The following is a 20,997-nucleotide window of genomic DNA, read 5'->3' as shown; positions in this document are numbered from 1 at the left end:
ACACATGGGTATTCACAGACGCGGACTAAAGCTTTCTTGGCTGCTGCCTCAAAGCACACTGTGCGCTGTCTATCTTGCGTGCTGCACAATATCGTTTATTATTTAGTAAATATTGATATCTATGACTAGCTAGTTTATTGTGATGGTGCTTTGTTTTCTCTATTATTATGTTGCTCTTTGTTGTTTGCTGTCTCCTCTGTTTGTTTTTTTTTGTTTGTTTGTTTTTTTTCTCCATACAGGTGACCCAGGAGTTCTTTTTTTTTTTTCTCTCTCTTCCCCCCCCCTTCTCACCGTCTCTTCTCCCCTTTGGTTTTCTTTCTTTCTCTCCCCCTCTTTCTCTCATTCATTCCCCCTGTCCTATTTATTAAAAAAAAAAAAAAAAAAAAAAAAATGACAAAGGATGAACTGAAGCTCAGTATATAGATAAAGGCTTCAGTAGTCCTAAACAGAAACCAAGTCTCACCCTGAATCCAGAGGAATTCTTCTTCGCTTCAGCTTTCAGCCGTGTTGCTTTCAAAACCGACTTTGTCTTTTTGTAGTCTTGCTTACCTAAAACACATGAAATAGATAAAAAGAAATTAAATGAAGTACACAAATAAATGACCAAGATTGACTGATATTGAGTGACAGGTTTCATTTACTGTTGCCAAACAACCAAAGAGACCAGAAAGTTTTTGTGTAGAAGTGTAGCACTCTGGGAACAAATGGTTTTTATATAATTCATAAATGCTGGTTGTACTCTGGTCTTTATTCTACAGAATAGGGAGGTTGCTGAATGGAAATATAACAGTTAAATGTGAGTTTCTCTCTATATATTCATGTGCTCAAAAATGGGTGGTGAGAAAGTGAGAAATAAATTGTGCACTACTGAAATTTCTCAAATAAACATATACACGCCTCACGCAGTCTACAAAACACACGGTTCACCTGTGCTTACTTGACTTCCCGTAAGCTAAATTCTCAAGGGTGAGTCCTGTGGGCAAACTGGCCACCCGGCAAAAAGTGTGTGTGTGTGTGTGTGTGTGTGTGTGTGTGTGAGACAGCTGGTTGTCTTGGTCTAATTAGAAACAACACACAGCAGGAAAAGGAACTTTGCTAACAATAGGGTGGAAAGGCAACAGCTTGCTGAACAGTGTGTGTGTGTGTGTGTGTGTGTGTGTGTGTGTGTGTGTGTGTGTGTGTGTGTGTTCAAGTTGTGCAATTTCCTATTTTTTTTTTAAACTATTCTTTCTTCAAACTTATGGTTAAATCTAGATTTGATTAATGGTAAGATGAGTGTGGTGCTTGAAGTTAACTATGAAGTTTTCATGATTTAAACTTGATTGTACTTCATTAGAAAAACAGGGATGTTACATAGTACAGACTGAGACCTGGTGGTTTTTCCTCTTCCAATTAATCCTTGTTTACAATGGCGAATAGGAAGAGAGACTGGAAGATGTATTTTGGAGAGGGTTTGAGAGGGAAAAGCTGAAATAAGCTAGTGGGAAAACAGGTGTAGGTGTGTGCGTGTGTAGAGCTGATTTCCACTCAATAAGGTGTCACTCTTACGGCCCAGTCACAGAGGAAATGACCATTAGCCTTATGTTAAGCATTTCACCTGCTTTTCAATAATCTTGCTCCCCCTGCATCTTTTTTCCAAGATCTGATATTCACTTCCCATCTCTCCGCGCTCTCTTTTATCCCCCCCCCCCCCATTCCTCCTGGTCCTGAACCCTTCGTTCACCTCCCACTGACTCTGTGGAGGGCTAATAGAAATGGGGAGCGTGTTGCCAGGAGCAAACAGCGAGCTAGTGGGAATTCATTACGGGGGGCACTGAATGTCTCCTCCACTTGTCAGAAAGTGGAGAGGGGAAAATTTGATTGGAGGGCACCTCAGGTTGCTCACTATTCACATAACCGTTGCAAAGATTTTCACACTGTAAATGGCGTGATGTGAGCAAGGACGGGGTTTAAATTTCAATGCTAGATGTATATATTGGTTGAAGACATAACCATCTGGTAACAATTAGTACTTAACTGAGGCCAAATCAGAATACTTACACCAAGCAAGGTAATGTGTAGAGTAGTGTATATGCTAGAGAATTACCTCAGTGTGTGTATATGGTATTCTAATGCTGCTGTGTTACACTGGTGTACCTCCTGTAGCTACACAGCAGCTTTCTCTTGTGGTTTATTTGCGTGGGTTTGGAGCCTGCACAATCTACACGCGCGTGCCTGATGATATTGCACTAGGCTTATGAGTACTCCTATTTGTCATCACCGTTTCCACTGAGACATTTTCTGTCACCAATTATCTACCTGCATTGAGCTACAAGCAATCCTCCCATCCCTCCCTGCCTCAGCCTGCCACCCTGAAAAGCCATCACTGTTCTCCTGTACAGCAACAACAATGACACGTCTCAGAGGAACATTAACCCCTGTAAAACGGCCTAGGGCACCTGCTGGGATGGCTTCCCTGATCGTGCCTTTCACTGAAGTCATCGCCGAAGAGACAGAGAGGAAAAGTGAAAGTGGCCTTCTCCCCCCACCGCTTAAAGCAAAGTTCAGATTCTTCTTGCTTGTTTGTCATCAGGTTACCTATAAATGGAGTCTGATGAAGACGGCTGTGAAATTAGTTTTTATCTTGAGCCATTATTCTGTTTAGCATAATGAGAGAGGTAGGGGGTATTAGCTAAAATTAGTCACATGTGATTGTGCACTCAAGGGAAAGAGAGGGGAGGTATGTGATTTGTGTCATACAAATTGGCCATTAAAATGAAGATAGAAGAGTGGTGAGTGATGATAAGAAACTTTACCATTTATTTTAAGTTTCTAATGCATACAATGGAATCCAACAGCCTGAGCCTCCTAAATGCTTCTATTTTAGAAAACAAATACAGATCCAATTCGAACAACCTGTATTACAGCTGGCAAAATAAGCTTAACAATTTTGGTGAAATTTTTAGTTGTGATAAAAAAAATTAATTTCATGAATATCTTATTCAGTAATCGCCGTTTGCATTAATGACAGCGCTCAAGCTGGACTCCACAAGTCTGCATAAAGATGAGACATGTTATCAAAAATGGAGACAATGCCCCAAATAGTTTACTGCGATATTCAGCACTCCTTGGTCTTCGAGCATCATCGCAAGGATGTAGCTCAAAGGATGTTACGTGCCTCTGAACAGTGGGTTGCTACTTGTTTTGGTGCAGGTGTTTAGTTCAAGCTATCTGCCATTACACTGTGTTGACACGCTGCACTGACATTCTCTAGGCTGATTATCGTCTCACACCTTTCTGTTACTGCTGTGAATCTTAAAGTCTAAGTCATCGTTAAATTCTTCAGTTGTCCACACAAACATTTTGATGTCTTAAGCCATGCCAAGTGTTTGCTCTCATTTCCTCCTTTCTGTGAAGCGGTTTGGAGACACTACCCATCCTCTGATGAGATCGTCTTCCTGCTACAGACTGAAATAACATGTTCTTTATTTAGAAAATGCAGCTGTTTCTAACAAAGCTCGATGCCCTGAACCTCATGATCATATGGTTTTTCTTTCAGTCTCCCTGGTAATGTTCGGAATAGGGCTGACTGAGTTTTCGCAAAGCATTTGAGAGCCATTTGAAACCTTTACTCCAGTCATGATGTGATGCTAATAATACCCCTCTTTGCTTAGAATAGCAATTTGATTGCTGACACTTTCTCTTTTGCAAGGAGATCATTTTTCCCCACTATCACAATGAAGGTAGTAACCAAATCGAAACTGCACAGCCACATTTGTAACAGGTGTGCAACGGCAGGATGTTCATTTACGTCAAGCCTCTAGTGAGTAGATTCAATTCATCCCTTTTTATATGCAACAAACCCTTAGACAACCATGTCTACTTTTAGATTTCTGGTTGCAAGTTCAAGAGTGAATTGTTCACAACTGGTGAGACCACCTTAAGCCTTTCATATAATTAACTAAGTACAGCTCTGTTCAACTTCCCCTTTCCTCCTTCTTTGTTATTTAAAAATGGAATAGAATGAGAAACATGGGGATCATTTTGTGAATAAATTATTTCCTACTTTTGAGGAACTGAGAAATGAAAGCCTATCATGAACTAGTATAGTTCGGCTTCTTTTATTCGAGTCATGCATCCTCCTATATATAAAAACAAAAAACAAAAACAAATTATATACTATTCTCAGTCACATCTTGGTAAATTTATTCCAGTGTCAGAAAGTATTAAAAATCAAGTAACTATACCATTGCAACGAGCTCCATTATGAACCCAGTATACCCCACAGTTCATCTAATGCCATGTCTTCATATAAACCATGAGCGAGAAGCACATTAGCAAAGCGGCAGCAGCTCCAAACTTCTGCCTGTGTCAGACAGAACACAGCAAAAAAGCCAACGCAAAGGAAAAAATAGACTTAAAGTATAAGAACATGGTTCAGAGCACACATATGGACTTACAGTACCACTGTACTCATTTAGTAGACAGGCATGAGGATGACTACTGAAAAACTTGCAGCAATATTCAGTTTAATTGCAAGCACGACTAGGTACACCTGTTCACCTGCTTGTTAACACGAATTACTCATCAGTCAGTAGCATGGCAACAAGTTTAGACATGTAGACATGGTCAAAACAACCTGCTGAAGTTCAAACTGAGCATCAGAATGGGGAAGAAAGCTGATGTAAGTGACTTTGGCATGGTCATTAGTGCCAGATGGGCGGGTCAGAGTGTTTCAGAAACTGCTGATCTACTGGGGTTTTCCTAGTCAACCATCCCTAAGGATTACAAAGAATGGTCCAAAAAAGAGAAAATATGCACTAAGCAGCAGCTCTCTGGGTAAAAATGCCCTGTAGATGCCAGAGGTGAGAGGAGAATGGAAAGAGTGCTTTAAGCTGATAGGAGGGCAATATTAATTTAAATTACCACTCACTAAAACAATGATTTGCAGAAGAGAATCTCTGACCGGACAACATGCCAAACCTTGAAGCAGATGGGCTATAGCAGCAGACTGCAATAGTCACTCTTGTCAGCTGAGAACAGGAAACTGAGCACAGTGGTACAGTGGTTAATGTTGCTGCTTCACAATAAGAAGGTCCTGGGTTTGAATGCACTGGCTGGGTGTTTTTCTGAGGATTTTGCATGTTCTCCCTGTGTTGTGTGGGTGTTCAGGTCTCAGCATATCCCAGCTTCATCTCACAGTCCAACTTTCAATCCTGAAACTGGCCACTGGTGTGAATGTGAGCATGAATTTAATGGATGTAGCTATATGACCCAAAACAAGGGCAGCTCTGAAGTAACCACCAATTCATTCATTATTGCTGCTACAACTACACATGTTTCTTTTCCAAATATTTATTTATAAGTGACTTATGTATGTATGTATGTATGTATGTATGTATGTATGTATGTATGTATGTATGTATGTATGTATGTATGTATGTATGTATGTATATATTGTACTATTCTTAGTTAGCGTATTGTCTGTCTTGTCTTAATGTTGGTTTAAAATGGAGCACTGTAACAAAAAATAATTTCCCCCAGGGATCAATAAAGTATTCTGATTCTGATTATTAAACTGATAGATGATATAACACCAGGTTGCTTTAAAGCCAATATATGTAAAACCATTTACTGCCTACAGCACACAGCTATCGCTAAGCCAAAATGACCACAAACAGGGACATGTGTATGTTCAGAGGAAAAATAAATAAACTAAAATGCCTGAAGATTTCTGTGGGTGACTGTTTGTGTTTATGGGGACTAACCGTCCCACATACTGCATCCAACACAGGCAGAGTAATTTGGACAGACAGCCCTGTCTAGTGGTTTCTGAGTGCCCTGGGACAATTCGGGAAACACACCGACAGCGTGTTTGACAGTTTTCATGCTTTGCTTCCGCGTCTATCTGGCATTGCAGCCATATAGTCAGTGACCACATGGTGCGGATCGCTGACATCTGCCAGGATGAGTGGTAGAACCTGAGAACTGATGCCAGACTCTTGGGGTATACTGAGCCCTTTTTCGCTTACTGGAAGAGAAAGGAAGCGAAATAATAAATAATAAAGGGAGATTATCCATGATATAACGCCGAGAGATAACTGGTACACCTTGTCGATCTACTGCGCTGTCTTATCTACAGATAGGAGTGAAGTATTTCACCTGTAAGAAGCAGTATATCATGGGTGTTATCTTTTATTTGCATGTAAAATGGTAACTTGTAAAGCTATTGGCTTCCAGCTTGACATTTTGTATTTAAAATTGTGGGTGTCTTTATCTATGTGGACAATTTTCCCTAGTTTTCAACAAGCATTAAGGATCATTGTGACTGAACACTTGTACTTACATGTAAGAATGCTACAGCTTTATCTATCCTAAGGGCATTCAATTACAACAGGTTTAATAATGTTATTAAAAAAAAGAGAGTGTCAACAGTAGCTATTTGATGGCCATCTGCCATGACAAAAGCACTCCAGCAGAGATGATGGTACAGCTCAACAACCAGCCTGGACTACCGCCGATGTGCCATGAATAAGCTACCTATTACGATTTCAAATTACCATGTGTGGCCCATTCCAGCTCTGAGGAGAACAAGCCCCATGCTCCATTTGAAGACTTCATTTTTCTCCATCTTTTCCCCCCACGCTCTGTTTTTCACCTTTGCTGTTAAACAGTGGTTCAGTGAAATTGCCTGATGGCCGTCCTTTTCAAACAGAAGGAAAATGGTAGAAATTGAGGGGTTGGAGGAAGGCGGCGGGAGAGATGGGACCAAAGTGTGTTACACATTTCTGAAGTGATAAGATGTGCTCAGAAAGAAAACACTAAATGGGGGAAAGGAAAAGAAAAAATGGACTCGTGGGAGAGGATGTGATGGCGGGAGATGAGCTTGTTATGTTTGTCTGTCTCTCATTTGTTGAACCTATCAGGTTTTGCATAATGGCAGACAGTTAAGGGATATCTTCAGGCTAAATAATTCTATTCTTCTGTCCCAGTATGAAAACATATACAACAGCAATCCCTCTCCTTTATAAGCTGGTGGTGTAAAAAGCTTTCACATGCCTGAGGAAAATAAAATAAAATAAAAAACACAATTGGACTTACAGTGCCATCTTTTTTTCTTTAACAATAATAACAAAAAGAAAGAAGGATAAACGTGACATAACTTTAGAAATGGAAATATGAACCGACCAAACATTTTGCTTTAAAACTCATGAGAGCACCACGAGTCCTGTTAACACAAAATTAACACCAGAAAATACAAAACCTGGAAAAAATGTGAGGATGTGAATCACCACAGGCAAAAGAAATAACATGTACTTAAAGCTGGAATGAAGGTGTTTAGAACAATGCCATTACTGTCACAGTAACGTCACCGTAGTTTACAGCTTTTTAAATAAATATATAGCATCTCCATGTACTCTGACGTCCTCCCACAGTCCAAAGACATGCAGTTAGTGGGGATAGGTCCACTGGAAACTCGAAATTGCCCATAAGTGTGAATGCGGGTATGAATGTGAGTGCGAATGGTTGTCTATGTCTATGCGTTAGCCTTGCGACAGACTGACGATCTGTCCAGGGTGTAACCTGTGTCTCGCCTTAAGACAGCTGGCATGGGATCCAGCATCCTCCCAGCTTAGAACAGGAAAGTGAGGGTATTATTCACACAGGCTCATAAACATTGGACAACAACAAAAACTGTAAAAACATTGCCTGGTCTGATGAGTCTGCTGCCACTTTGGTAGGATCAAAATTTGGTATAAACAACATAAAAGAGATTTATCCTGGCTTCTAGTAATGGTCCAGGCCATAGGTGTCAAACTCTGGCCAGCCTAAATACATTTGGCCCGCGAAGCCATACCGCGACTTTGTTCCAAATTTGAATTTTGGCCCACTGTGTATTTGAGTTTGACACCACTGGTCTAGGCTGAGGGTGGTGGTTTAATGGTGTGGGAATACTTCTGGCTCATTCTGGTTACTTTAGCACTAATTTGGCAGAATTTAAACACCACAGCCTGCCTACTGTTGGTTACCACATTTATCCCTTTGTGACCACAGTGCCCCCATCTTCTGGTGGCTACATCCAGCAGTATAACACTCAATGTGACAAAGCTCAGAACATAACAAAATGGTACTCAAACAGCCTCCATAGTCACCAGATCTCAAGCCAACAGAGCATCTTTGAGTTTGGGGGGGAAACCCAGAATACCATCTTGGATGTGCAGCTCTACAGCAACTGTGTAACAGATCCGCAGTAATTGTGTAATACAATTATGCCAAAATCTGAAGACAAAAGGGGGTCCAACCTGGTAGTATCAATGTGTATCTATTGAAGTAATCATATTTAACTACTAACTAAGCAAAAGAACGCAAGAAAAGGACATGCACATTTGTGTAGCCAGATGTTGTTGCCACATCTCTTGGACTGGGATTCAAGTCACCAAGTTAAATATTCTTTCCTTGAATGTACTGTAGCATCAGATTTTTAGATTACCACAGTCATGGAGATCCAAATAAATCTCAGACATCATGTTAGTTTAGTAACTGCACTGTGCCATCACTCTACTACCTTGTAAAAGGACAAATCATCAGTCATTAGTTGTCAATTAATCAAGGCCAAAACCAGATCTTTCATGAAAAGTTCATTTGCATGACTTTTGTGTCTTATAAGACTACTGTGTCACATTTCATGTTAACAAAATGGGAGTCCCGGGATTTAAAGTAAAACCTTTAAGCCTGCAAAGCCAACAGAGCTTCCCTTTGTATCCAAGTCTGTCAGCTGCCCACAATTATCCAGCTTTGCCACTGGCGACCTTTTGGCTTTGCTCTACACGAGAAAAACAAAAACAAAAAGATATGATAGGTGCACTGATCTTTAAGAAACCACAGCTGGCACGCTAAAGTTGGCTGAGCCTTTGATTGATTCCAATCATATTGCCTTAGTTGGCCCTTTGTGAAGAAAGGGGAATGAAGGGGGAAGTAAATACTACATGATTAGAAAGCCAATAAACCTGACAAAACAGCTTCTGACAAGATGGTCTTTAAGCAACGTATTCACTGTCACCTGAGACGCTGCTTTTTCATGACCAAGTGGAATTATTTGCACAGTTTGCATAATGGCTGTGAATTTGGTTGAATTTTCTTTTTACTCTAGTGCAAACCAGAAACACTTCCAACGCTATGCAAAGAGATGATGCATAATCCTACACTGACAAATGTGAGAACGGCCACCAAATACTTCCCAGTAACATATAATAATAATAATTATTATTATTATTATTATTATTATTATTATTATTATTATTATTATTATTATTATTATTATTATTATTATTATATGTGATTTCTTAAATGTGGAATGTCAGCTTGATTTTTTATAATGCGGCATTAATTACGTGTGCATTCCTACACTGGCACAATCAACCAATCAGTGAGGATTATGTGTCAAATGGAATTCGACCACAAGTAGATAAATACAAACTACCAAAAAAGCATCACAAAATAATTACCAGTAGCCTTGTTTTAATTATTAGTTAATTTATTGGTAGAATTTTGCTGAAACTATCAGCCATATGTTATATACGCTGCTATAGAGAATTTATGACAATGGAGAAAAACAGTTTGTTGGATGAGTTTTCACCATAGACAGTATGAAGATAGATACAGCGATCATAACATCACCCATCGGTTAATGAAGTCTTATTATGAAGTTTTTTAGCTGCTATAGTCTTGGCATTTTAAAAACAAATGTGATGACCAAGGGGTGGATTGGGCTACAAAGCACTCTTGTCAATCACAACTGCATAAAATCACCTGTAAAATGTTTATGAGATCAGTTCTGAGAGCAGTTTTCCAATAGATTTCTATTGGATTAGAAGTCTTTTTGGCCCCCATTAGAAGTAGCGCATGTATAAAGCACTGTTGCATTTGCTTCTCTTTTTAGACCTAGATGCTAGATCTATGTTTTGCACTGTGTATGATTTCCACACAGTTCAAACATGTCAGGTCAACTAGCAATAACTAAAAGGTTTTCAGAACAGGTCCACAAAATTCAAAAACCACTCAAGTTCCTCTTCTTGTACAACTATGGATAGTTTTCAGTGATCAGTGGAATGCATTTCTCAAAGGGGCTAGATTTTAATTTTCAGGAAGCAGAAAAAGTTGCAGGTTGTGTTGATGCCAGTGGGTTCATGCCTAAAACTTATGGGCTTTAAGCTGTTTAAGATTGGTTCCTCTAAAATTTCTTTGTTATTATACAAGTCTGCTTTGACTATCTCACTAGGGGACCATTTCACAGCACGCAATCAGATGAATGTTGAAAAAACAAAAAATGACTGCCTGAGAACACTACCTTAAAATAAGAGATGAGACGAACTTCGAACATAAAGCTTTTTATGGACCAGTTTTTATTTTTTATTTTTTCCAAATACACCTTGTGCGTTATTTCATTTAATTACATTTGATTGATTTGCTGTTGCCGAGCAGCAGTACAGATGACTCACCAATCTGCTTTCTGTATTGATCAACCGGTAATTTGGTTGCACTGGCATCTTTCTTCCCCATCCTCCGTCCTCAACCTGACAGAAAATGAGAATAAAAAACATTGAGACAATTTCACAGTTAAGTCTCCACATTACTCACGATTGTTTGCAACTATACTGCAGCTCCACTCCTTCTGTAGCTCGGGATAATTTATGAAATCTGCAGGAAGGATTCAAGTTAATACACAATCACATATAGCGCACAAAGTAGTCAATTTTGATCAGGCAGATGGTTTATCTTTCACATACATCTGCTACACGTAATTAAATTAATTCTCACCACCTACCATGTGTGTTACGCTCTCGGCATGTGCACTTCCTACCCATCTCATTTAGCCTAGCACCATTTTCCTTCACACCATGAGTTCTCTTTGATTACATTGACAGCTCAGAGGTAAGATATAAAGACAGAGAGCTATGAATAATATAAATAATATCTTTAGGATGTAATTGTACAAGTGAGTGACTACACTTGGGGTATAGAATAAATATGAACATAAAAGCACTGCACAGCAGGAGTAACAAAGACGTGGTCAAAGGAAGAAGACTTATGAATAAGAAAACAAACGTGCTGCAGGGTTTGATTTGATATGGTTCTCTCTTCTATTTGGCTTGTGTTTCAATAAATGAACCTTCTTCAAGTTTAAATATAATAGAACAAGGGGCACTGGTAACAATAACATGCCAGATAATGATTAGACAATTGGCTGTTGTAGTCAGTAAATTGCACTTGCAGATTACACAGTAAAAGACATCCCTATAAACATATCAAGTCATAATAAGCAAGTCATTTTCCGTTTCACCTGTTTAAAGAGGCGTCCATACAGGAAGTGGCGTGGTGAACAAAAGGCTAAATATCACTCCCATCACTAGAGAATTCCTGAACTATCGTGCGACTCTTTTGGTTCTGTACATCACCTCAATGGACTAAAATAAAGCAAACAAGATGTGAGTGAAGAATAGCTGCCAATCAAGAAGTTTAATGAAGAAAAATCCTCATTAACCATTTAGGTATAATCAGCAATTTTAACAGTCCTTTTATTTCGCAGTGAAATGAAAAAAATCTAATCAATAAGCAGTTTCATGGTCAGGTGTGTTATGTTATTTCATGACAAATGAAAGTGTTGAATTGGCATTCTGTAGCTGTAGGTCTCAATATGACGTCCAAAAATATTGATCAGAAAACCAGATGTGTCAGCGGAACTAGAAACTTTAGGACAAGGCAAATCAACACAACAACAAAGCAACACTAAAGGGCCAGACATGATGATGTGATGATATGAGATTCCTTTCTTTGGTGGAAAAAGAACCACTTCACAACATCTAACCAAGTCAAGAGCACTCTCATAGAGGTAAGTGTATCATTGTCAGCATCTGCAATCAAGGGACTCATTCATGAATGTAAATGAACTCAAGACCACTGGTGCAACTCAGGAGGAAGAAAGTTCAGATAAACGTGAAAACAGAAAGAAAAATGGCTGTGGATGAGGAAACGTTGGCAGAAGTGATGATATCTGAGATCCACAGGCCAGACATGCAAAGGAAAACACTCAAAGTCGATCATATGAGATTTCTTGCCTTTCGCAATGCTCCAAACCTGGGCCCTGTGCTTCGTACGTCGCTTACTACATCCAAGATCAAATGAAACATCCAAGACCAAATCATCGCGCTAACTCTGAGCTTGCTATTCCGGTTCCCCGAACACACCTGTTGTTGACGATTAGCAGAGGTGGGACCAAGTCATTGTTTTGCAAGTCTCAAGTAAGTCTCAAGTCTTTATCCTCAAGTCTCAAGTCAAGTCTCAAGTAATGTCAGGCAAGTCAGAGTCGAGTCTCAAGTCACTGGTGTAAAAGTCCGAGTCAAGTCACAAGTCTGAAACTTTGAATTTCAAGTCCTTTCGAGTCTTTAAAAAAAAACAACGAAAAAATAATGTTGCAGTTATATGCTAAATGTAAATATTAGACCATGTAATTTTAAAATCTGTGTTTTTCTCAACACATGACAAAATAGTGAACTTAGAAAATATACACAAATTGTGAAATTGCACCTCTTTAAAATGCAGCTCAATTAAACCTAGCTCCAAGAATAATTTTCACCGACAGTTCTGAGATAAGCTGCATGTTATTCTTGGATGCGGTTGTAGGACCAGCTTTAAAATCGCATGACAAAAATATCACACACATTAAAAAAAAACTGTATCACCAACGTAGCCTGGACAACATTTGCTAGTTAGATGAAGTCAGCTATCTCATCTTAGCATATTTATATGCATATTTATAATCATACGGTTCTTGGAGTGAGCGCATACACTCATGAAGTTTAGTAACTTCAGGTCACTGCAACAAGCCCAGGTACAGTTTACCGACGGATGGGTGCAGGACCTTGAAATGCACCGTGTAGAACGAAAGACCATCGTACGTATCATAAGTTTACCAGTCTCACAAATTGTCGTCATAAATACACATTCCTTAACCGTTTATTAATAGGACCTTTGAGCTCAACGGTAATCAATTAGTAGTGGAAATAATTTCTGGTACGAGTTACAGAAATGTAGCAGTGACAATAATATTGTATGCTGTAATCGTACTGGGCAATTAGTGATACAAAAAACCTGTTTTATCCTGTGAATAAAAGTATATGTTTTTGTCAATGTACCATAATAACAGAAGCGAAACGCAATATTGTGTCAGGACAATTCACTATTTATGCACAATAAATAAAGGAGCATAGCGCGACAATTTCTGTTCAGCGCCAGACTTGCTTGTAACCTATATCACTAATTATGTTGTGAAAATGACGTATTAACTACAACAGCAGACTGACCTTCGTGTAAATGCTTGGAGCAGACTAACCTGTGAGCTGGTGTTCTGGGACGTTATATTTGATCTTTGAATGGCTGCAATCCAGTCGCCTCTTTGTTACTTCGGAAACATGGCTCGAACAATTTCTCTTCAACGACGTAATCCGATAACAACCGATCTCTTTACCCGTCGGCTTCCCGTGGCTGTCATGTGACCGGCTATTGCAGTTAATAATACAACAGCTTCTTGACATTTTTGTGTTTCTTTTTATCGCTGTATAACTGATTTTAATTGAAAGCCTGCGTGCGCTAGTACCGCTTGCCACGAGTTCCCAGAATCCTTTGCGGTTCTACCCGTGAATGACGTCACATTTTCAATCTCTTTTTTTTTTTTTTTTTTTTTTTTTTTTTTTTTAAATGACATCAGAAACAGCAGTATGCGACATTACGTGATGGCAGAGCTTCAGTTCATCCTTTGTCATTTTTTTTTTTTTTTTTAAATAAATAGGACAGGGGGAATGAATGAGAGAGAGAGGGGGAGAGAAAGAAAGAAAACCAAAGGGGAGAAGAGACGGTGAGAAGGGGGGGAAGAGAGACAAAAAAAAAAAAAAACAACTCCTGGGTCACCTGTATGGAGAGAAAAAAACAAACAAACAAACAAACAAACAAAAACAAACAGAGGAGACAGCAAACAACAAAGAGCAACATAATAATAGAGAAAACAAAGCACCATCACAATAAACTAGCTAGTCATAGATATCAGTATTTACTAAGTAATAAACGATATTGTGCAGCACGCAAGATAGACAGCGCACAGTGTGCTTTGAGGCAGCAGCCAAGAAAGCTTTAGTCCGCGTCTGTGAATACCCATGTGTGCATACCTGTGTGGATCAGCATGCTTGCATTCCAAAGGTTTCTCCATGTAATGATCTGCTAGGGAGTGTGGGGGGGCCACAGCCCCGTCCTCCAGGGTGTGAAGCGGGTATGGAGGAGATCAAAACTCCAGACATCCAGAGGCCCCCAGAACACAAGAGACCATGGAAGACCAACAGAGGGGCAGCCGCGCCACTGTCCCAGTAAGAGCTGAGGAGAGTCCCAGATGAGGGCTCGCCCAGCAGCCGCGGAGCAGAAGTCAGGGGGAGTTGCAGTGACGCGCCCGTGAGCTCCGCCGGCCCCAGCTGCGCCTGAGTGACCGAGCCCTAGGCCGAGAGGCCGGGGGCACCCCACCTCCAAAGGGGCCCGAGCGAGCCCCAGGCCCCAGGCCCCGACAAGCGGCCGCCAAGGAGTGAGCCGGTGTGTACCCGGACGCCCACCCCCAGACACAAAGAACCACCAACACACCGACACCTGAGGGAGTCCGCCACCGGCAGGGGAAGTGGTGGTGGGTGGAGATAGGCCTCCAAACCTTGGAGGGCCTGAGGTGTCCCCAGAGAGGTGGCGTCTGATACCCAACCTGACATATAGACACAGACATACAGGCACACACAGACACAAACATCCATTCCCACCCTCATGCTCTCATATGCACTCACTCCACACATTTTCAATCTCTATATAATATGCATGTTAAATTTTATATTTGGGGTAAAATATCAAGTCTTTTCAAGTAAACCGGTTCAAGTCCAATTCAAGTCCCAAGTCATTGGTGTAAAAGTCCAAGTCAAGTCACAAGTCTTAGAACATTTTTTCAAGTCAAGTCTAAAGTCATAAAATTAATGACTCGAGTCCAAGTCATGTGACTCGAGTCCACACCTCTGACGATTAGTATAGCTGGATGAAGTAATGTGAGATCACTGGGTGGCCCAACAGGGGCTACGCATCGATAGTAGAAACATTGATCGGCAACCCTTTGATTGGTCGGCGAAAATGTCGAAGGAGCGCGGTCGGTATTTTTCGGCAGCAGAGCAAGAACTCTTGAGTGAGGGATTTCAGGAGTTTCAGAGTTTAATTAAAACGCAAGGGAACACTGCAAAGGCTGCAAAAGCAAGGAGAGAGGGGCTGGCAGAAAGTTGCTGACAAATCAAACTCGTAAGTAATTCAATAATAACAATAATAATGGAGTGGATTTATATAGCGCTTTTCAAGGCACCCAAAGCGCTTTACAATGCCACTATTCAGTCACTCTCACATTCACACACTGGTGGAGGCAGCTACGGTTGTAGCCACAGCTGCCCTGGGGCAGACTGACAGAAGCCAGGCTGCCATATTGCGCCATCGGCCCCTCTGGCCAACACCAGTAGGCGGTAGGGTAGATTTATCATATCACACCATATTATCCAATATTATATTACATTATATTATATTGTTATATTATATCCCCTTTCACATTAGAGCCACAACAGGACCCACTAGAACATGGGAACAAGTAAAAGTGAAATATAAGAATATTCTACAGAATGGTAATATTTATCACTTATATTGCTTTTCGTCTCTTGGAAAGAGACCCTGGAATAATCTGTTTGTTTATAACAGCAACCAAGAAAAGGGCAGAGCAAAAAAAAAAGACAGGTGGTGGTCCTGCACCCCCTCGTCAACAAGTTGGTTAAGTGAATAATACCCTCACGGGAAAATCGATATCTCTCTATGAGCACACTGTCGCGCTGAGCTAAAGGATCCTGTCTGTCCCGCAATATACGCTGAATTCTGAGGACTCTCCTTATCAATCTTGCACCTTCCGCAATGGGTTGCTCGCGTAAACGGACAGGATATGACTGCGACAGGCTTCCCAAATCCACCTTCGCTTTTATAGCCGTGGTCTCTCATCTTGATTACACGAAGTAATTTACAATTACTACTCTGAAATATGAATTACATCTGTAATAATCACATACATGTAATAGAATGTTAATAGTACATTTCCCTTTTTTAGGGAATGACCTGTATGTATCTGTGTGAAATCAATAAAAGGATCAAGTGCTGCATTATCTTTAGTTACATTGATGTTATTTATTTATGGTGAAACAGTGGTGGAATATCGCTGTTGCTTTCGTATAAATGAAGCGGACATACCTGCGTGGCCGCGATCTAATCCTGTTTACATAAAGTAAACCTGCTCCCCAGCAGGTTTACGCTTACGGCTCTGTTGCTATGACAGCAAGTCCCGGATGGGCTTCGGGGAACCGAACGATCCAGGATCACGCGAAATCGTCAACAATCTCATCCAGCTAACTCACTTAGCGCCCAGGCCCCTGGTGGGATAGCATTTTACAGTCCAGCTGGAGAATGTTTCTTTTGTGATGCGTTTGAAGTCAGAGCTTTAAACGGCAGAGTAAGTTACCTGACTTGAATTTTGTCGGCTTAGTCTGTGAAGCAGATTAAGGTACTTAATAAAGACAAAACTAAAAGGCAGAAAGACCCACAAAGAAGCAGAAACTAATGGTGGCTAGGGTAAAGGCTTGCCTCGCAAAGCTTCTCAAGACAGGTGACCCTCATGGGTACCACACAAAGGATTCTCTTTATAATTATGTTTGCTTGTCCCATAATGTTTAGGCCTGAAAAAAACTGAGTCTTGATTTTGATTAATTAATTTTAAACCCAATTTAGTTGATTATAGAAGCTAGTTTAAGTATATCGAGTATTTTAACCATAACCATTCACTGGTTATGGTATTTGGAGATGGCGAGGTTGTTTTTCTGTGTACCTATAATAAAAACAATACTTGAAAGATTTTATGATGTTTAACACAAATAATAAATAAATAAATAAATAAATAAATAAATAAATAAATAATCAAATGAATACAAATGTGTGTCAATTACTAAAAGTACACCACTGGCATATAACTTTAAATGGTATACATTCAAGTGACAAGAACTACACTACAATCAAATTTAATTAATTTAATTGGCTATATAAAGTTGGAATATTACAGATGCCATTAGATGTGTTACTGGGGTTTTATCCTATATAAAAATACCATTATAATGTCTTTGATCTTCTATAACTGTTGATTTTTTAAAAATGCCTTATGGCCAAAAGATAATCTAAATAAGAGAAATGAATATGAAGCATCTAAGCCCACGTAATGCTTTTCTTTACAAAACTTAGGACTGCCTGTTTGTTGCATCAATCCAAAACGCTTGTTTCTCCTGCTCTAAATTCCAGACAGACTCTCTCACAACACACTGCATCAATCAATATTGTAGCCCTTTGTTTAAAATAGTGGGAAAAGTAAGAGTGAATCTAGGGACGCGTACGTGTGGTTGCTGATGATACAGAAATGTCCGTCCTGTTCTCTGGGCAAAAGATTTGAGATGAAAAGATTTACAATTACCCACATTAGACACATAATACCAGCTACTAAATCCTGCTACTCTAACAATAAATGATTATAATTTAAAAATAAAAAATAAAAATAAAAAAAAGAGAGAGAGAGAGAAAGAAAGAAAGAAAATGTTCAAGTGTGGTAAAAAGAAACATTTGTATGCAGGTGTGCACATAAGAGGAAGAGTTAGGTGAATAGGAAAAAGTATCTATGTGTATCCAAGAGGAACAAGAGTGGTGGAGAATCTAGAGCTGCAGCTGGGGAATAGAGGAGAGAGACTGAATTAGCATGTTCAAGGAGCGTGGCTGGCTGCCTGTGCTGACTGATACCTTCTCAGGGGAGACTGCAGCTGCCTTGGGTAACCAGAATTTTACCTTACATTAAAAACACTGTTTTCAGCTACATTTCAAACACTCTTAGTGGCAGCATAGAACAAGGATGTATGCACAGCTATTGTTCTCCAGCAGCTGGAAACCAGAGTCAGCAAATAAAAGCAAGTCAGAGAAAGACAAAAGGAGGAGAGGAACCTGTCCAAATGAAAATAAAATGTTAACAGTTGGAGGCTCTCAGAGCTGCTGCTATGCAGTATTATTCATTAGCATCACAATAATATACCTAAATTGGAGTCACTAACGTTTGAACAGATACATTTGAGTATATTTTGCATCTGCATCAGTGGAACATAGCAAAGCAGCATGCTGCTGCTAGTGACAGGTGCATTGTTGGAATTGATACTATAATACATCCCTGTCCATTTTTTCACCGTATAGTCATAGATGACAAGGCGAATAATACATTCCTGTCATTAACAGTGTTAACTGTAATCTCACTTTACTAGAAACCTGAAGTAAATCTGGATTTTAAAAAATTGCTTTATTTTTTAAAACTAAAGCATTTTACAACAGCCATTTCCCTGAAAGACACAGTCTTCAACCCCAGTAGAGTAAAAACTACAAGTCAAGGTTTTACTTGCCGTGCACAGGTTAGACGAGTGTCATTCAAGAAAATGCTTACAAATGAGTACATATGAACTGAACCAAAAGAAACAAACGGTTGTATTAAGTATCTGTACAAAAGATTTGTCTTTATCTTGCTCACATTGCCCTCATAATGTTTAAATAAGTATACCAGCCTGTCTGTAAATTTAGCATTTAAGACGATTCACAACCATCAGCTTTAGCAGGTGAAGGAATTTGTGAAAGAGCCAGAAAATCATTAATGTCAATGTGCTGTAGGATTCATTGAGTAATTATATGGTGATGTCAATCTGGAGAAATTGTTTCCAAGTGCAAACGTACAGCAAATGTGAAGAAAAAGGATTTCTTTAGGGTTTACAGATAAAGGTCTGAAAAAGGAAATATCCAGCTCTCTGGTGACAGGAGAATGGCTAGACTCCAGTGAGCTGATAGGAAGGCAACGTAATTCAAATAGCTACTTATTGCAAGCAATAGATGCAGAAGAGCGTCTCCAGAAGGGCAACAGCAGCAGAAGACAGATGATCTGATATCCTCGTGTTGGTGTTGTTCCCACATCATCATAATAAATGTTGTTCCAGGTTCAACATTGCAACAACGCCAACACGAGGATATCAGATCGTCCGCAGAGGACCACACCAGGTGCCCCTAGGTGTCAACTAAGAAAGTGAGGCTACAATTTGCTCAGGCTTTGATAGTGGTGGTGAAATGATGTGGAGGATATTTTCTTAGCACACTTTGGGTGCCTTAATACCAACTGAGCCTCAATTAAACACCACAAACTTTCCTAAGTTGTTGCTGCTGTCCGTTCCTTTATGACTACAGTGCACCAGTCTTCTGATGGCTGCTTCCAGCAGAATAACACACCATGTCACAAAGCTCACATCATCACAAACTGGTTCCTTAAATATGATAATGACTTCACTGTGCTCCAATTATCTCAATTCCAAAAAGTGCCTTTGCAATGTGGTGGAACAGGAAGATGACAAAACCTCTGAGGAATGTTTTCAGCAACTTGTTGAATCTATGCTTCAGATGATTTAGGCAACTCTGAAGGCAAAAGAAAAACCTCATACTAGCAAGGCATACCTGAGTATAGCATTGCATATTAAGCTCTAGTTGCTCCAGGTGACCCAGATTAGTCTGAAAAATTATGTATTCTCGGTAAACTTCAAAATAACATCTTTTCTTTGTACCATTCATGCTGGTGCCACAGTCTGACTCCCAAGCACATGAACGAAGCAAAGTCAGAAGAACAACTTCCCAATCTGGAAAATGTGACAATTATAAATGCACGTGAATGCACAAGTAGTGTTAGCAAAGGGTCATGCTAAATAGGGCCCCAGTGCCTCACAAAAACAAATAAATAAATGTTGATAAAATTCAGCACTTCAAAGTTAAATATTTTCACAGATCAGCAGCTATTTTCTAAGCTGTATGTGTTTGGAAAGAAATCGTTGAAAGTCTTTACCACCAGTATCCATTCAGACAAAGCAAAACCATGATTATTTAGTCTGAATGTTTTTATGTTTGCTGGAACTGATAGGTCAGCTTTGTTTCGTCAGTTTATTCTCCCCTCACTGACATCAACAACGTAAACAAAAGTAAGGTCAAATGTAAAAAGGCAGATTTATGATATGCTTGCGCAACAATGCTTGATGCTTGTCCTTCGATTTCTCAACAACGTCAAAATCACCAGTAAGTCTTGACTATTAACAGAACACCCATTTAATGTTTCTGAAAGCCCTTTAATGTGTGTGCAAAGACTCCAAAACACCGCAGTAAGTAGAGACGTGCAAGAAGCAATGTTGATTCATTGCACTGACGGCGATACTTACACTGTGAACGCGTCGACGAGAAGAAGTTTACGATATGCACGGCTGCTTTACGTGAACCCGCAGGACGACCGATTTCACCAATTTTATTTATTGGACTTTGATCTAAATTTCTCCGAAATGCCAACACATCACTTCTTCCGCGGACAGTTCCTGTTTTGCTCGGCAACGTCGATGGCAGGCAGCCTTTTCATCCAATGAAACAAGAGTATCTTTCGTTTTGACCAATAGCGGGGCGCCGGGTGGGACGCTAAGACAAAAACACTGGAGCAGCATGTGACGGGTTGATAGTCGGACACTCCCAAGCGGATCCTTTTCTCCTCAAAACTTTTTAACCAGGGTCACCAAAATGGTATTTATTTCTTCAGTGTTTCAGAAAAAAAACAGTTTTAGATGTTGCTGCTATGCACAAAACACAAAAATAGCCCATCAGGCATATGACTTTATAACAGTGCTACATCATTACATCATACTAAACTGTCAATAATATCAGGTAGCAAAAACTAGCAAGAACTATTTGCTAATTAAAACATGAGTAATAATGTACAAATATAACGATTTTTTTTAATGTTTTACATTAAATGAAGAAGGAGCAGATTTTTATGAT

The 20,997-nt window shown here is 39.8% G+C and overlaps 1 protein-coding gene across 1 annotated transcript in view; it reads right to left on the bottom strand.

Moving 5' to 3' along the window:
• triqk (triple QxxK/R motif containing) overlaps positions 1 to 20,573 on the bottom strand; it is a 31,018-nt gene extending 10,445 nt beyond the window's left edge. The window contains exons 1-3 of the mRNA XM_085446465.1: positions 20,394 to 20,573; positions 10,479 to 10,553; positions 464 to 549 (exon numbers count right to left, since the gene is read on the bottom strand). Of these exons, the coding sequence (XP_085302591.1) occupies positions 464 to 549; positions 10,479 to 10,539 (147 nt within the window). The 5' untranslated portion in view covers positions 10,540 to 10,553; positions 20,394 to 20,573. The remainder of the gene's footprint in view (positions 1 to 463; positions 550 to 10,478; positions 10,554 to 20,393) is intronic.
• Between the last annotated feature and the right edge of the window lie 424 nt (positions 20,574 to 20,997).

Source organism: Copadichromis virginalis, linkage group LG22 (genome assembly GCF_057382275.1).
Source record: "Copadichromis virginalis isolate Kocher_CV1m ecotype Utaka linkage group LG22, C_Virginalis_male_GT1.1, whole genome shotgun sequence".
Lineage (NCBI taxonomy): Eukaryota > Metazoa > Chordata > Actinopteri > Cichliformes > Cichlidae > Copadichromis > Copadichromis virginalis.
The sequence above is the reverse complement of the archived record's forward strand: the minus strand, read 5'-3'. Positions and strand labels throughout refer to the sequence as shown.